Raw genomic sequence first — 12,596 nt, 5'->3', positions numbered from 1 at the left:
ACCATTTATTGAAGAGACTGTCTTTTTTCCACCGGATGTTTTTTCCTGCTTTATCAAAGATTAGTTGCCCAAAGAGCCGAGGGTCCATTTCTGGGTTCTCTATTCTGTTCCATTGGTCGATGTGTCTGTTTTTGTGCCAGTACCATGCTGTCTTTGTGATCACAGCTTTGTAGTACAGCTCGAAATCCGGCATTGTGATGCCCCCAGCTTTGTTTTTCCTTTTCAACAGTTCCTTGGAGATTCGGGGCCTTTTCTGGTTCCATACAAATTTAAGGACTATTTGTTCCAGTTCTTTGAAAAATGTCCTCGGTATTTTGATCGGGATAGCATTGAAAGTGTAGATTGCTCTGGGTAGTATGGACATTTTAACTATGTTAATTCTTCCAATCCATGAGCATGGAATATTTTTCCATCTTTTTATGTCTTCCTCAATATCTTTCAAAAGTGATCTATAGTTTCTAGGATATAGGTCCTTTACGTCTCTGGTTAAGTTAATTCCAAGGTAACGTATGGTTTTTGGTGTTATTGTAAATGGGATGGATTCCCTAATTTCTCTTTCTTCAGTCTCGTTATTCGTGTATAGAAATGCAACTGATTTCTGGGCATTGATTTTGTATCCTGCCACCTTACTGAATTGTTCTATAACTTCTAATAGTTTGGGAGTGGATTCCTTTGGGTTTTCCATATAGAGTATCATGTCATCTGCAAAGAGAGACAGTTTGACTTCTTCTTTGCCGATTTGGATACCTTTGATCCCTTTTTGTCTTCTGATTGCTGTTGCAAGGACTTCTAGTACTATGTTGAATAATAGTGGCGAGAGTGGGCATCCTTGTCGTGTTCCTGATCTTAAGGGAAAGGCTTCCAGCTTTTCCCCATTGAGAATAATGCTTGCAGTAGGCTTTTCATAGATGGCTTTTATGAGATTGAGAAATGTACCCTCTATTCCTACACTCTGAAGGGTTTTAATCAGGAAAGGATGCTGTATTTTGTCAAATGCTTTTTCTGCATCAATTGAGAGGATCATATGGTTCTTGAGTCTTTTCTTGTTGATATGATGTATCACATTGATTGATTTGCGAGTGTTGAACCATGCTTGCATCCCAGGTATGAATCCCACTTGGTCATGATGGATAATCCTTTTAATGTACTGTTGGATTCTATTAGCAAGGATCTTGTTGAGGATTTTGGCATCCATATTCATTAGAGAAATCGGTCTGTAATTCTCCTTTTTGAGGGGGTCTTTGCCTGGTTTGGGGATCAAGGTAATATTAGCCTCATAGAATGAGTTTGGTAGCTTTCCTTCTGTTTCTATTTTTTGAAATAGCTTTAGGAGAATAGGTATTATTTCTTCTTTGAATGTTTGGTAGAATTCCCCAGGAAAACCGTCTGGGCCTGGAGTTTTATTATTTGGAAGGTTGTTTATCACTGACTCAATTTCTTCATAGTTAATTGGCCTATTTAAGAAATCTATTTCTTCCTGTTTCAGTCTTGGTAGTTTATAGGTTTCCAGGAAGGCCTCCATCTCTTCCAGATTGTTTAGTTTTTTGGCATATAGCTGTTGATAAAAGTTTCTAATAATCCTTGCAATTTCAATGGTGCTGGTCGTGACCTCTCCCTTTTCAGTCATAATTTTAATAATCTCAGTCCTTTCTCTTTGTTTTTGGACAAGTTTTGCCAGTGGTCTGTCAATTTTATGGATTCTCTCAAAGAACCAGCTTCTAGTCCTGTTGATCTGCTGTACTGTGCTCCTGGTTTCTAATTCATTGATTTCTGCTCTAATCTTGGTCAACTCCTTCCTTGTCAGTGGGTTAGGCCTGTCCCTCTGTTGCTGTTCCAGTTTCTTGAGGTGAGAATATAGAAACTGCATTTTAGATTTTTCTATTCTTTTGAGTGAGGCTTGGATGGCTATGTATTTCCCCCTTAGGACTGCCTTTGCAGTATCCCATAGGTTTTGGACCGTTGTGTATTCATTCTCGTTGGTCTCCATAAATTGTTTAATTTGTTTTTTGATTTCCTGGTTTATCGAGTCATTCTTGAGCAGGATGGTTCTTAGCCTCCAAGTGTTTGAGTTTCTTCCAGGTTTTTCCTTGTGGTTGAGTTCCAATTTCAGAGCGTTGTGGTCTGAGAATATGCAGGGGATAATTTCAATCTTTTGGTATTGGCTGAGACCTGTTTTGTGTCCCAGAGCATGATCTATTCTTGAGAATGTTCCATGGGCATTTGAATAGAATGAGTATTCTTTGGTTCTGGGGTGTAGTGTTCTATATATATCTATGAGGTCCAACTCGTCGAGTATGGCATTCAAAGCCTTTGATTCTTTGCTTAGTTTTTGCCAGGGTGTTCTGTCTATTTCTGATAGTGGGGTGTTGAGGTCCCCTACTATTACTGTGTTCTTATCTATATGTCTCTTTATTTTGGTTAAGAGTTGGCTTGTGTATCTTGCTGCTCCCCTGTTGGGGGCATATATATTAATAATTGTCATATCCACTTGTTGAATACTTCCTTTAAGAATAATATAGTGCCCTTCTGTATCTCTCTCTATGGCCTCTAGTTTAAAATCCAGTCTATCTGATATGAGAATTGCTACTCCAGCTTTCTTTTGAGGTCCATTTGCGTGGAAGATGGTACTCCATCCCCTTACTCTAAGTCTGAATGCATCTTTGGGTTCAAAATGAGTCTCTTGTAGACAGCAAATGGATGGGTCATGTCTTTTTATCCAATCTGCAACCCTGTGGCGTTTTATGGGAGAGTTTAAGCCATTTAGATTGATAGAGATTATTGACAGATATGATTTTAATGATGCCATTTCTCTTTAAAGTCTTTGTATCGGTTGTGACTTGCTGCTCTGTATCACTCTTGGGGCCTTTTTACCTTTATAGAGCCCCCCTTAATATCTCCTGTAGGGCTGGTTTCGTGGTTACGAAATTGGTTAATGATTGGCGATTTTGGAACGTCTTTATTTCTCCATCAATTCTGAATGACAGCTTTGCTGGATAAAGGATCCTTGGCTGCATGTTTTTCTCTGAAAGAGCTTTAAAAATGCCCCCCCAAGCCTTTCTCTCATTCCAGGTCTCTGTAGACAGGTCTGACGTAATCCTGATACCTTTGCCTTGGTACGTGAGAAATTTCTTTGCCCTGGCCGCTTTCAATACTGTATCCTTGGATCTAATATTTGCGAATTGCACTATGACATGCCGTGGCGTAGGTTTGTCCTGGTTGAGCTTGGATGGGGTCCTCTCTGCCTCTTGGACACGAATGCTTGTTTCCCTTGCTAGATTAGGGAAGTTTTCAGCTACAATTTGTTCAAATATCTCTTCTAGACCTCTGTTTTTCTCCACCCCTTCAGGGATGCCGATGATTCTGACATTGGATCGTTTCATAGAGTCAGTAATCTCCCGTAATCTACATTCGTGGGCGTGGATTTTTTTAAGACCAGCTTCTATTTTCGTTTTTTCTTCTACTAACCCATCCTCCAATTCGCTAACGCGTTCCTCTGCCTCGGTGACCCTGGCCGTCAGAGCCTCTAGTTTTGACTGCATTTGGCTCATAGAATTTTTAATTTCTGTCAGATTCGCTCTCATTTCTGCCCTTAGGGATTCTATATTCTCAGCAACGCTTTCTCTGATGCTTTTTTCAAGTTTACTCATCATCTTGACCATTGTTGCTCTGAATTCCATTTCTGATAATTGGGATACATCCATATGTATTAATTCTGTGGCCGAGGCCAATTCTGTGGCAGAGGCCACAGACTCATTATCTTTTCTTTGCTGGGGGGGACTTCTCCTTCTCGTCATTCTGATGAAGAGAGATTGCAGGGTTGTCCAGAGCCCAAGTGTTGACTGGGACCCAGGCCGTGCGCCCTTGTTTTATAGAGATCTTAGGGATGTGGGCTTCTTCCTTAAAGAGTTTATTTATTTATTTGAGAGAGAGAGAGACAGTCAGCAAGAAAGGGAACCCAAGCAGAGGAGTGGGAGAGGAAGAAGCAGGTTCCCGGTGGAGAAGCCCGATGAAGGACTCCTTACGGAGCGTTGTGATCACACCCTAATCCGAAGACAGGTGCTTGGTGACTGCGCCACTCAGGCGCTCCGGGTTGTGGGCTTCTTGATTTTTCAGCCTGCCTTCTGGGGGAGGGGCCTGCCTGCAGGTACTCAGAAAACCCTGTTTGGGTAGAGTCTCTGTGTCCCTTGCGAGGGGGGATGGGGATGGGCACCCTGTGAGCCGGTATTTCCGGGCTTTTGTTCTCTGGCGGCTTTCCCTGGCGGTTTGCTATGCCTCTTCTGAGAGAGCAGCAGCGGCTGAAATTCAGCCTCTGTCTCAGAACAGAGGGATCGCGGATCGTTCTCCACTGATGTTCTGGCCACTTTAACTCTGTTTCTGTTGGTGCTGCTCAACCCTGCAGCATCCCGGGCTGTGCGCCCCACACCCGGCGTCCCAGCCCTCACTTCCAGGGCCGGCACGTCTCTGTCCTTTGTGTTTCCAACCCCGCCCGCCGCCAGCCGCCCCGCGCGGGCTCCCGGAGCTCCCCGTCTCAGTCTGGTGTCTCACGGGTGCTGACCGCGAGTCCGCCTGCTCCCCCGTGCAGGTGGCCCTCCAGCCGCCAGCCGCCCCGCGGACGCTCCCGGAGCTCCCGGTCTCAGCCTCGATCCAGTGAGCACACCGGAGCTCCGGAGCTCCGTGAGATGCTTGGTGGTGCACGCTCCCGGCTCACGGACTCAGTCTGCCGTTTCCAGAGTGCGGGTCCGCGGTCCGCCCGCTCCCCGGTGCAGGTGGCCCGCCAGCCGCCCTGCGCGCGCGCTCCTGGAGCTCGCGTTCTAAGTCTGTTGTCTCGCGGGTGCCGTCCGCGAGTCCGCCTGCTCCCCCGTGCAGGTGGCCCGCCAACCGCCAGCCGTCCCGCGTGCGCTCCCGGAGCTCCCTTCTCAGCCTGCTGTCTCAAGCGTGCGGGTCCGCGGTCTGTCCGCTCCCCCTTGCAGGTGGCTACCGCTTCCCGGCGCCCTGACACGGCGGCTCCCTCCCCCTTCTGTTTAGCTTCCGATATCTGTGCGCGGTTTCACGGCTCCCCGCTTCGTACCTCGATACTCAGCGCTGGAGATGTTCATTTGTAGAGATCCAGATGTATCTTCCTGCGTCTCAGGCTGATTCCGTGGATATTCCTGCTGGTCTGGCCTATCCAGCTCAACTCAGGGGACCGGCTGAAAAAGGGGTCCCCTACTCCTCCGCCATCTTAACCTCTCTTTTTTTTTTTTTTAAGATTTTATTTATTTATTTGACAGAGAGAGAGAGAGACAGCCAGCGAGAGAGGGAACACAAGCAGGGGGATGGGAGAGGAAGAAGTAGGCTCCCAGTGGAACAGGGAGCCCAATGTTGGGCTCAATCCCAGAATGCTGGGGTCACGCCCCGAGCCAAAGGCAGATGCTTAACGACTTAGCCACCCAGGCGCCCATACGTGGTGGACTTTCACAATCCCACAAATTACGACTGCTTGCTGTGGTAATTTACCTTAAGACATCTACTATCTCTGTGGGCACAGATGCAAATTTTAAAACATTTTCTAATTCAAGACTGACTCCTTGCAAAGGAGTTCTCCTGTGAGGCCATGAGGTCTTCTATTGCATGAGGGCTTCCTTCCCAGATCCATCTATGTAGGAGTCTCCTGCTGCTGGTGGAGATGAGACCTCACATCAAAATGCTCAGGTTTCTGCCCAAAAGGACTGCAGTCCTGCCTGTAGGACAAATTTCATGTTGAGCTCCAGGTCCTATGGTGCATCTTGTTACCCATCACACTGGCTTTCCTCTCCAATGGTGTGTCCTGCTCGCCAGATTTCTGTGAGTGCTTTCATCCACCATTAGGCCAGGACACACCCTTCCAATGAGGAAATTGCCAAGAGCCCTGACTGAGTTTTCAGATGTGCTTGGCCCATGGTAATATGAATGTTTTCACCTTGAAACTGAGCCCGAGTATTCTGTCTTGTGCAGCAGGGAAGCCATGCTACCCACCTCACAGGACTCCAGTGAGGGTTTCATGCTAAGATCCAAGTGAAGGTCTGGGCAGGCCTCCCACCAACCTCTTGATGAATTCTCTCTAGTCTTAGGATCTCTGAGGAAGACTTTTCTCTGGTTCTTCTTACTCCCTCCAACTCTTACCGCAGTGTATGAAGATTCTGATCTGTGAGTCTGTCTGGGCAGGATCTTCTGCATGCCTTTTCTTGATTAATCTTCTCCAAGCTCTATTAGACAAGTGGTAGTATTAGTCCTGGTCACAGATCAAGAAACAGTGTCTCACAGATGAGAAACAAGCCTCAAATTGCACAGCAATGATCTGGGATCCAAGATTTAAGCCCTCAGTGTGATTCTGTTTCTGTATGGACAGGAGGGGAGGATGATCCTAGTAAATGCTGAATCTCCAGCCCCAGGGAGTGAGGGGTGGCTGGATGCTGAGATGTATCTCCTGGGTGTGTGAGTCCACTTATTGCTCTCAACTACCATTCACCTCTCCCTGGATGCACCTTTACCAATCTGGGGAGAGAATGGTAATCACAGTTCTCTCTCTGCTCCCATCCTCACTCCACATTGAAGAAAACTCACTGATTTCCAAGTGTGAAAGGCAATCCCACAATGTGTCCCCCCACATCTGAGAAAATGTGGCAGGGAACCTAACCCCCATTGAGAGATGGAGATGCCTAATGAAATGATCAGGAGATGCTGGGGTTCAGAGGGAGGGAAGCTGATGGATTATGATGTGATCACCTTCCCATCTGCTTGGTGACCAGAATCTCCTGAGGTTTGTGACCACAAAGGTTTCAGGGTCCTCCATCAAGAGAGGTGCACTAGGTCAGCAAAGATGATGCCTCTTGCTACAGGACTGGAGGTGCCCTGAGCTTGGTGAGGGAGTGAATGACATGGTCGTGGGCAGAGCACACATGGTTAAAGCTGGCTAGAAGTCAGAAAGATGGAGCTCTGGGCTGGCTCAGGCTGAAAGAACACTCTGGAATACTCTTAGATAAGACCAGCCTCCCTTGTTCTCATACTCAAAGCCTTCTTTAAGACCTCTCTTGACTATGATCCATAATAGCCTAAATTCTTGTTTATGGAGTACACAGAGGTTCCTGGAGGCCTGAACTGCCACCATAGCTCCAGGGAGACAATCTCCTGGGTGAGTCCCAGGCTCACTGATCTGGCTGTGTGAAGGCATTTCTGCTGCCCCTGAGCATGCTATATAGTCTTCTTGCCTGTAAGTTTGCCCCTAATATGGGATGGAGAAGGCTTGGGGTCCTTATCAGTGGTCTTGTGGGACCCAGGCCAGCCAGAATATAGGACCTGGGCTAGTGCCCTTGAATTCTTTTCCTGGTTTGTCTAAATCCCATCACAATTTCCACATGTACCCATCTCACCTTGACTTCCTATGTGCCAGATCAATTGAAAAATTCCTGTGTCTTCAAAAGGTGAAAGTCCCAGAAAGTATTCTGTCATCCCATGTTAGACGCTTAGTATCACAAAAGTACACATGCAGATCTTGGCACTTACAGTAAATTTATTTGCTAGGCTCTGTGATGTCCTTAGCGCCCAGCAGGTATGGGATACATTTCTGTTAGATGAATGAAACACAATATACCACTGTGTATCCTCCACTTACTGGTTGATGGATATATTAACTTTGCTTCCTAAATCTGTCACCTGAAATGTTAAAATCAGCCCCTCCACAGCCCTTTGGAAAGCAAGTAGGGGCTGAGGCAGTGTATGACCCCCCCCCATCCTAAGATGGGTGTGGGAGGTGAGTACAAACCTACACTTTTCCAGACCATTTCTGTGACTATGTCTGACCCAACCATGGACTTTGCACATATCTACTCACCTGAGCCCCCATGCTGGGCCCTATTGAAGGCGGAATCTATTGAGGCCCTGTAGTGCCAGCCACAGCTCCCTGTCCCCCACTACCTGCCCATCTGGTCCCTGCCCTGCACCTGGTTCTAGACAACCCTGAACATGGGACCCTCTCAAAATCCTTTTAGGGAGTACTGTGCCTATGTGCACTGCCAACATAGGGTCGGACAAGTGTAAGTCCATGAGCAGTTGCAGGTTATTCCAGGAGTGGCCAGTACACATGGGTCTGCAGGACATTGAGGCTCAGATTACTGACCGAGGAGTTGAGGAGAAGCCATCAGAGACAAACCCAGATGCAAGTGCTCCCCACAACCAGATTCCTTCTTGTAGATCCTGTTAATGTGAAACTTCTGATCTTCCCTCTCTAAATAGAATTTGAGGGTCCCTGAGTAAAGAGACATAGGCCTTTATGGAGGGAGCCCAGGGAGCAGATTCAACTAGAGAGGGCAGTTGTGCTTGCACAAGAACCAGACCCTGCAAGCAGATCTTTCAAAGTCTTCTGAAGGAGACCAGCAGTGAGAGATGCATTTCACATAGGAACTAAGGACCCACTCAACACACATGCATGTGCATACTTGCAAACATCTGACAATGATTTTGCCAACAGTTTGCCTACCCTCCATTTTGATCTACTCCATCTATTCCAGTGGGTAACGTTTTTTAACTCTTGTTATAATGCACCAAATAGACTGCAAGACCTAAGAAGCAGAATGAAGAACACTCATGAGTGGATTTCCCATGCAGGATCCTATTTAGTTCATGTTATGTCCAATTATCTTGAGCCACGAAGCAGGGATCAGACTTGGACCAGACTAGAAATCTAAGGCATCAAGGACTTTTGTAGTTTGAATGCAATGTGGACCAAGCCCCATTTTTATCATCATAGGTTAAGGGTTAGGGGAAAAATCAGCATATTGATGTATTGTAGGAGAGTAAAATAAACATCTGCATCATCAATGGGCATGAAGCACAAAAGGACCTGGTCTGGGAAAGAGTCTTTCAAGACTCCACCTCACTGAGGTAAAGGATGGAGTTGGTGTCTAGCAATAAGCACAGTTTCTCCAATGCAGATACATATGTGCATTATTATACATTGTCTAAAGTCTGTTACACACCTTGTTCCTGATACCCCAGCCCTAGTCCCTAATCCACAGATGGTCCATCCAGTGTTCCAGATAGACTCTTCCAACTCCAGGCTACCCCAGAAATGGTCATTGTCTTACATCCTACTTAGACTCTGAGAGAATAGGAATAGAAAATCATGCTGTCCTTTTGCTACCCCAATGCTACCAACATGGAAATGATAGGGCCATTGCCTCCACACTGGAGGGCTATGTGGGTTTGGAGCAGCCAAAGAATTTGGGTGCTAAGTTTTGTCCCTGAAGAATGTCAGAGAGGGGCCCAATTGTGAATACTCACTGAAATGGATAAGCCAGTCCCCAGGCTCTCCTTCCCTGGTGTCAGGCTCCACATTTCATATCTTCATACTAGCAGGGTTATTGGCCAAGTTGGGTTGTAGGAGTTCTCTCACTTACCTGCTCCAGGAAGCAGAGGGGTGACTGTGATCAGGCAGATACCAGTGGTCTCCCTGGAAGTCACCCTTCCCTGGGGAAGGGTCCAGCCCTTAAGCAGAGACAGTTCCCTCTAGGACCATCCCAAACTGGTTCCATAACCAGGATGCTCTGTAAGGAAAGAAGGGAATTGTGTTGGGTTGGGGTGTCCTAGGAAGAGCCTAGAGAGGACAGAAAAGGAGTTAGGAAGGTGAAAGTGCAGGGTTTTCTGCTCCAGTGCCTTTCTTGCTCAGAGCTGTGTCATTTCTGGATAAAGTTGGTGGCAGGGCCTCAGCCCAAGCAGAGGGAAATCAGGGATGTCTGCTTTCAGTTTGTATTCCTGGAAATCACACCAGTTCTCAAAAAGGGGCAGAACCAGCCTCACTTTCTCCATTCTGGAGGGTGGGGCTCCTACAGCATTTGCCTGAGGCTTGTGCATCTTCAGCACAGAAGCCCAGGGAAGGGTAGGGGTGCTCTGTGACAGGCCCTGCTATATCCTACCTGAGATTCTTCCTCCCATGTCAGAACCCAGACCACTGAGAAGTCCACATTCAGCCCCTGTGAGTCTGGCCCCTCAGACAGTCACAGACACTGCCCACAAAGCTACTCCTTGGGGCTGATCAACATTCCTAGCTCACTTCCACTTATGGAGATCAGAGTACAGAAGCTATATGCACTGTGACTTTCTCTTCTTCACCCCAGCTAAGGCTTCACCTGAAGTCAATGCACCTGCCCCAACCCGGTCAGGATCTGAGCCCAGCTCTGCTCACTACAGTCTGGGTGACTTTGGGTAGCTGCTTAACCTCTCAGTGATTGTCATGTCCTCATTCTCATGAGGGAGCCAGAAGGAAAAGCAACTCAGGGTGATTGTGGTCACAAGAGGCCCAGGAGAGGGCACAGTGTGACTGTTACAGAGTGATAAAAAAGGTGTTTCATGAATTTCTGCCAAGATTACCAATGTCCATAACAATTGATGAAATCCTTCTGTGCCTAAGACCCTGTGGATTTGTCATTGCCATCCTTGATTCCTTCCGTGGGTCATGAAAGGACAGCTGACACGTTGTGCACAGGGAAAGCAAGGATCATTTTAGTGAGCCTGTTACAAGGGACATGGCCAACACTGAGGACTGCACGTGGTCTTCCTGGTAGGATGATCTGAGGAAAAAGAGGTGGAGCTGCCCTTCTGTTTCTGACATGATGGAGGAGGTAGAAGCCTGCCAGGTCTGAACTATACCGACCCCAACATCCCAGTGGGGACATCAGCATGGGTCTTCCCTCGACCCTCCTCCCTGCGAGACATTCACCACACCAGGCCATCAGCATGATTGCAAATGGCTTACCTGAGTGAGTCCTTTTTACCCTTGTAGTTCTCCTATGCCATGCTCCTCCATGTAATGGGGGCAGTGGGAGGAGGAAAGAGGAGGGAAGCTGACTCTTCCTATCCCGGCTGCAGGTCTCTCACTGAGATGGAGGAGGCGCTGTACCAGGGCAGTGGAGATTTCCATTCTGCAAGAGTCTGGAGGTTGTATACTACACAGAGTGGACCTCTACTCACTTGAGTGGGACCAAGAAAGAGGGAGTTTCTTAAGGCATTCATCATGGAGAATTTATTTCCTTTTCTGAACCAAGGAAATATAACAATAGCCTCATAAATCATACTTCCTGATATCCTAATGGTGACATAGGAGCAGCAAGTCTGACTCTGGACCCTGAGGTGGGCACAGTAGGGCATCAGGCCCCAGTCCACTGGGTGCAGAGGACACTGAAGACCACAGCCAACCAAACAGGGGAGCAGCCCCAGAGTGATTTTCACTCACTGCTGGGGAGCAGCCCAGCCCTGGGGAGCCCCTCACTGGGAGCTTTCTGTCACCCAATACAAAGAGCCCCATCACTGCCAGGGTACCTGAGTCTCAGAGGTATTTCCTACCTTCCTACTGAGAGCTGTCCTTGGCTGCCTGCATGTGCTCATCTTCATCCACAGCCAGTTGTCAAGTTCATGTGTGAGCTTGCAGCTTTGCCTTGCAGTTGGTTCTACCTGGAATCTCAGTCTCTCTGTCCCCTGCCTCCTCCCTGAATGATTTCTCAGTCTTTTTCCCATCATAGCAGTGAGTGTCTCCATATGTTAGACAGAGAACATTTCTCTGATGTCCCCAAAATATGGCAGGATGGAGAGAATAAAAATCTGAAAAGAACTGAGGTATTTCCTATTTTAAATCGTTTACTTTCTCGTGTAATACAATGGTCACCTACACACTGAACAATCACGCCAGGAATAAAACATCTCTAACAACATATATCTCCCTCTGTTCCTATTCACTCCATTTCTGTCCACAGCCCCTGGGTAATAGTTTCATGAAATACGTGTTTATGATTCCTTTCTTTTATTTGTGGCCTTATCACTTACATATGCATGCCTAAACAGTATATTGTTTAGTTTTCTGGAAGCGTTTTTTATGGGGTATGCTCTTGGTTCTTAGTATTTAATCTCAGCACTGTGCTAAAAGATTAATTCCTCTCTAAATAGCTATGGTTCAAGCAAAGCTGTTTTAGTTTATCTCAACTTATTTATCCATTCTCTATCAGTTTGTATCTTCTCCTTTTTCACAGTTATGAAGATTATTGATAAGAGCACATGCCCACATGTCTCCTGTATATTCTGTTTAGTATTTTTTAAGGTTTTATTTAAAATTTAGTTAGCTAACATACAGTGTAATAATAGTTTCAGGTGTACAATATAGCAATTCAACACTTACATTTAACACCTGGTGCTCATACAGCCATGAGCACTCCTTAATCCCTATCACAGGTTTCCCCCACCCCACCCCCACCCCTTCCCCTCTGGTTACCATTACTCCCAGTGTTTATAGCAGCATTATGCACAATAGGAATTATGGGTAATGCTGCTTTAAACATCAGGGTGTATGTATTCCTTCATCTCAGTGTTTTTGTATATTTGGGGTAAACACCTAGTAGTGCAATTGCAGGGTCGTAGGGTAGTTCTATTTTTAACTTCTTGAGGAAGCTTCATACTGTTTTCCAGAGTGGCTACACCAGCTTGTATCTCACCAACTGTGCAAGAGGGTTCCCCTTTCCCCACACCATCGCCAACTCTTGTTGTTTTTGTGTTCTTGGTTTTAGCCATTCTGACAGATGGTGATACCTCATTAT

The 12,596-nt window shown here is 46.6% G+C and overlaps 1 protein-coding gene across 9 annotated transcripts in view; it reads right to left on the bottom strand.

The window, feature by feature from the left end:
• Positions 1-12,596, bottom strand: part of LOC100463703 (immunity-related GTPase family M protein 1-like) — a 32,930-nt gene that overhangs the window by 6,754 nt on the left and 13,580 nt on the right. Inside the window, exons 2-3 of one of the 9 annotated variants that reach the window (XM_034655810.1) lie at positions 9,414-9,560; positions 6,142-6,224 (exon numbers count right to left, since the gene is read on the bottom strand). The exons of 1 other annotated variant lie outside the window; for it this stretch is intronic. In XM_034655810.1, coding sequence (XP_034511701.1) covers positions 6,142-6,195 — 54 coding nt within the window. In that variant the 5' untranslated portion in view covers positions 6,196-6,224; positions 9,414-9,560. 7 more of the 9 variants (XM_034655811.1, XM_034655812.1, XM_034655816.1 and 4 more) reach the window with 7 other exon arrangements.

The sequence above is a fragment of the Ailuropoda melanoleuca genome, chromosome 3, assembly GCF_002007445.2.
Source record: "Ailuropoda melanoleuca isolate Jingjing chromosome 3, ASM200744v2, whole genome shotgun sequence".
Lineage (NCBI taxonomy): Eukaryota > Metazoa > Chordata > Mammalia > Carnivora > Ursidae > Ailuropoda > Ailuropoda melanoleuca.
The sequence above is the reverse complement of the archived record's forward strand: the minus strand, read 5'-3'. Positions and strand labels throughout refer to the sequence as shown.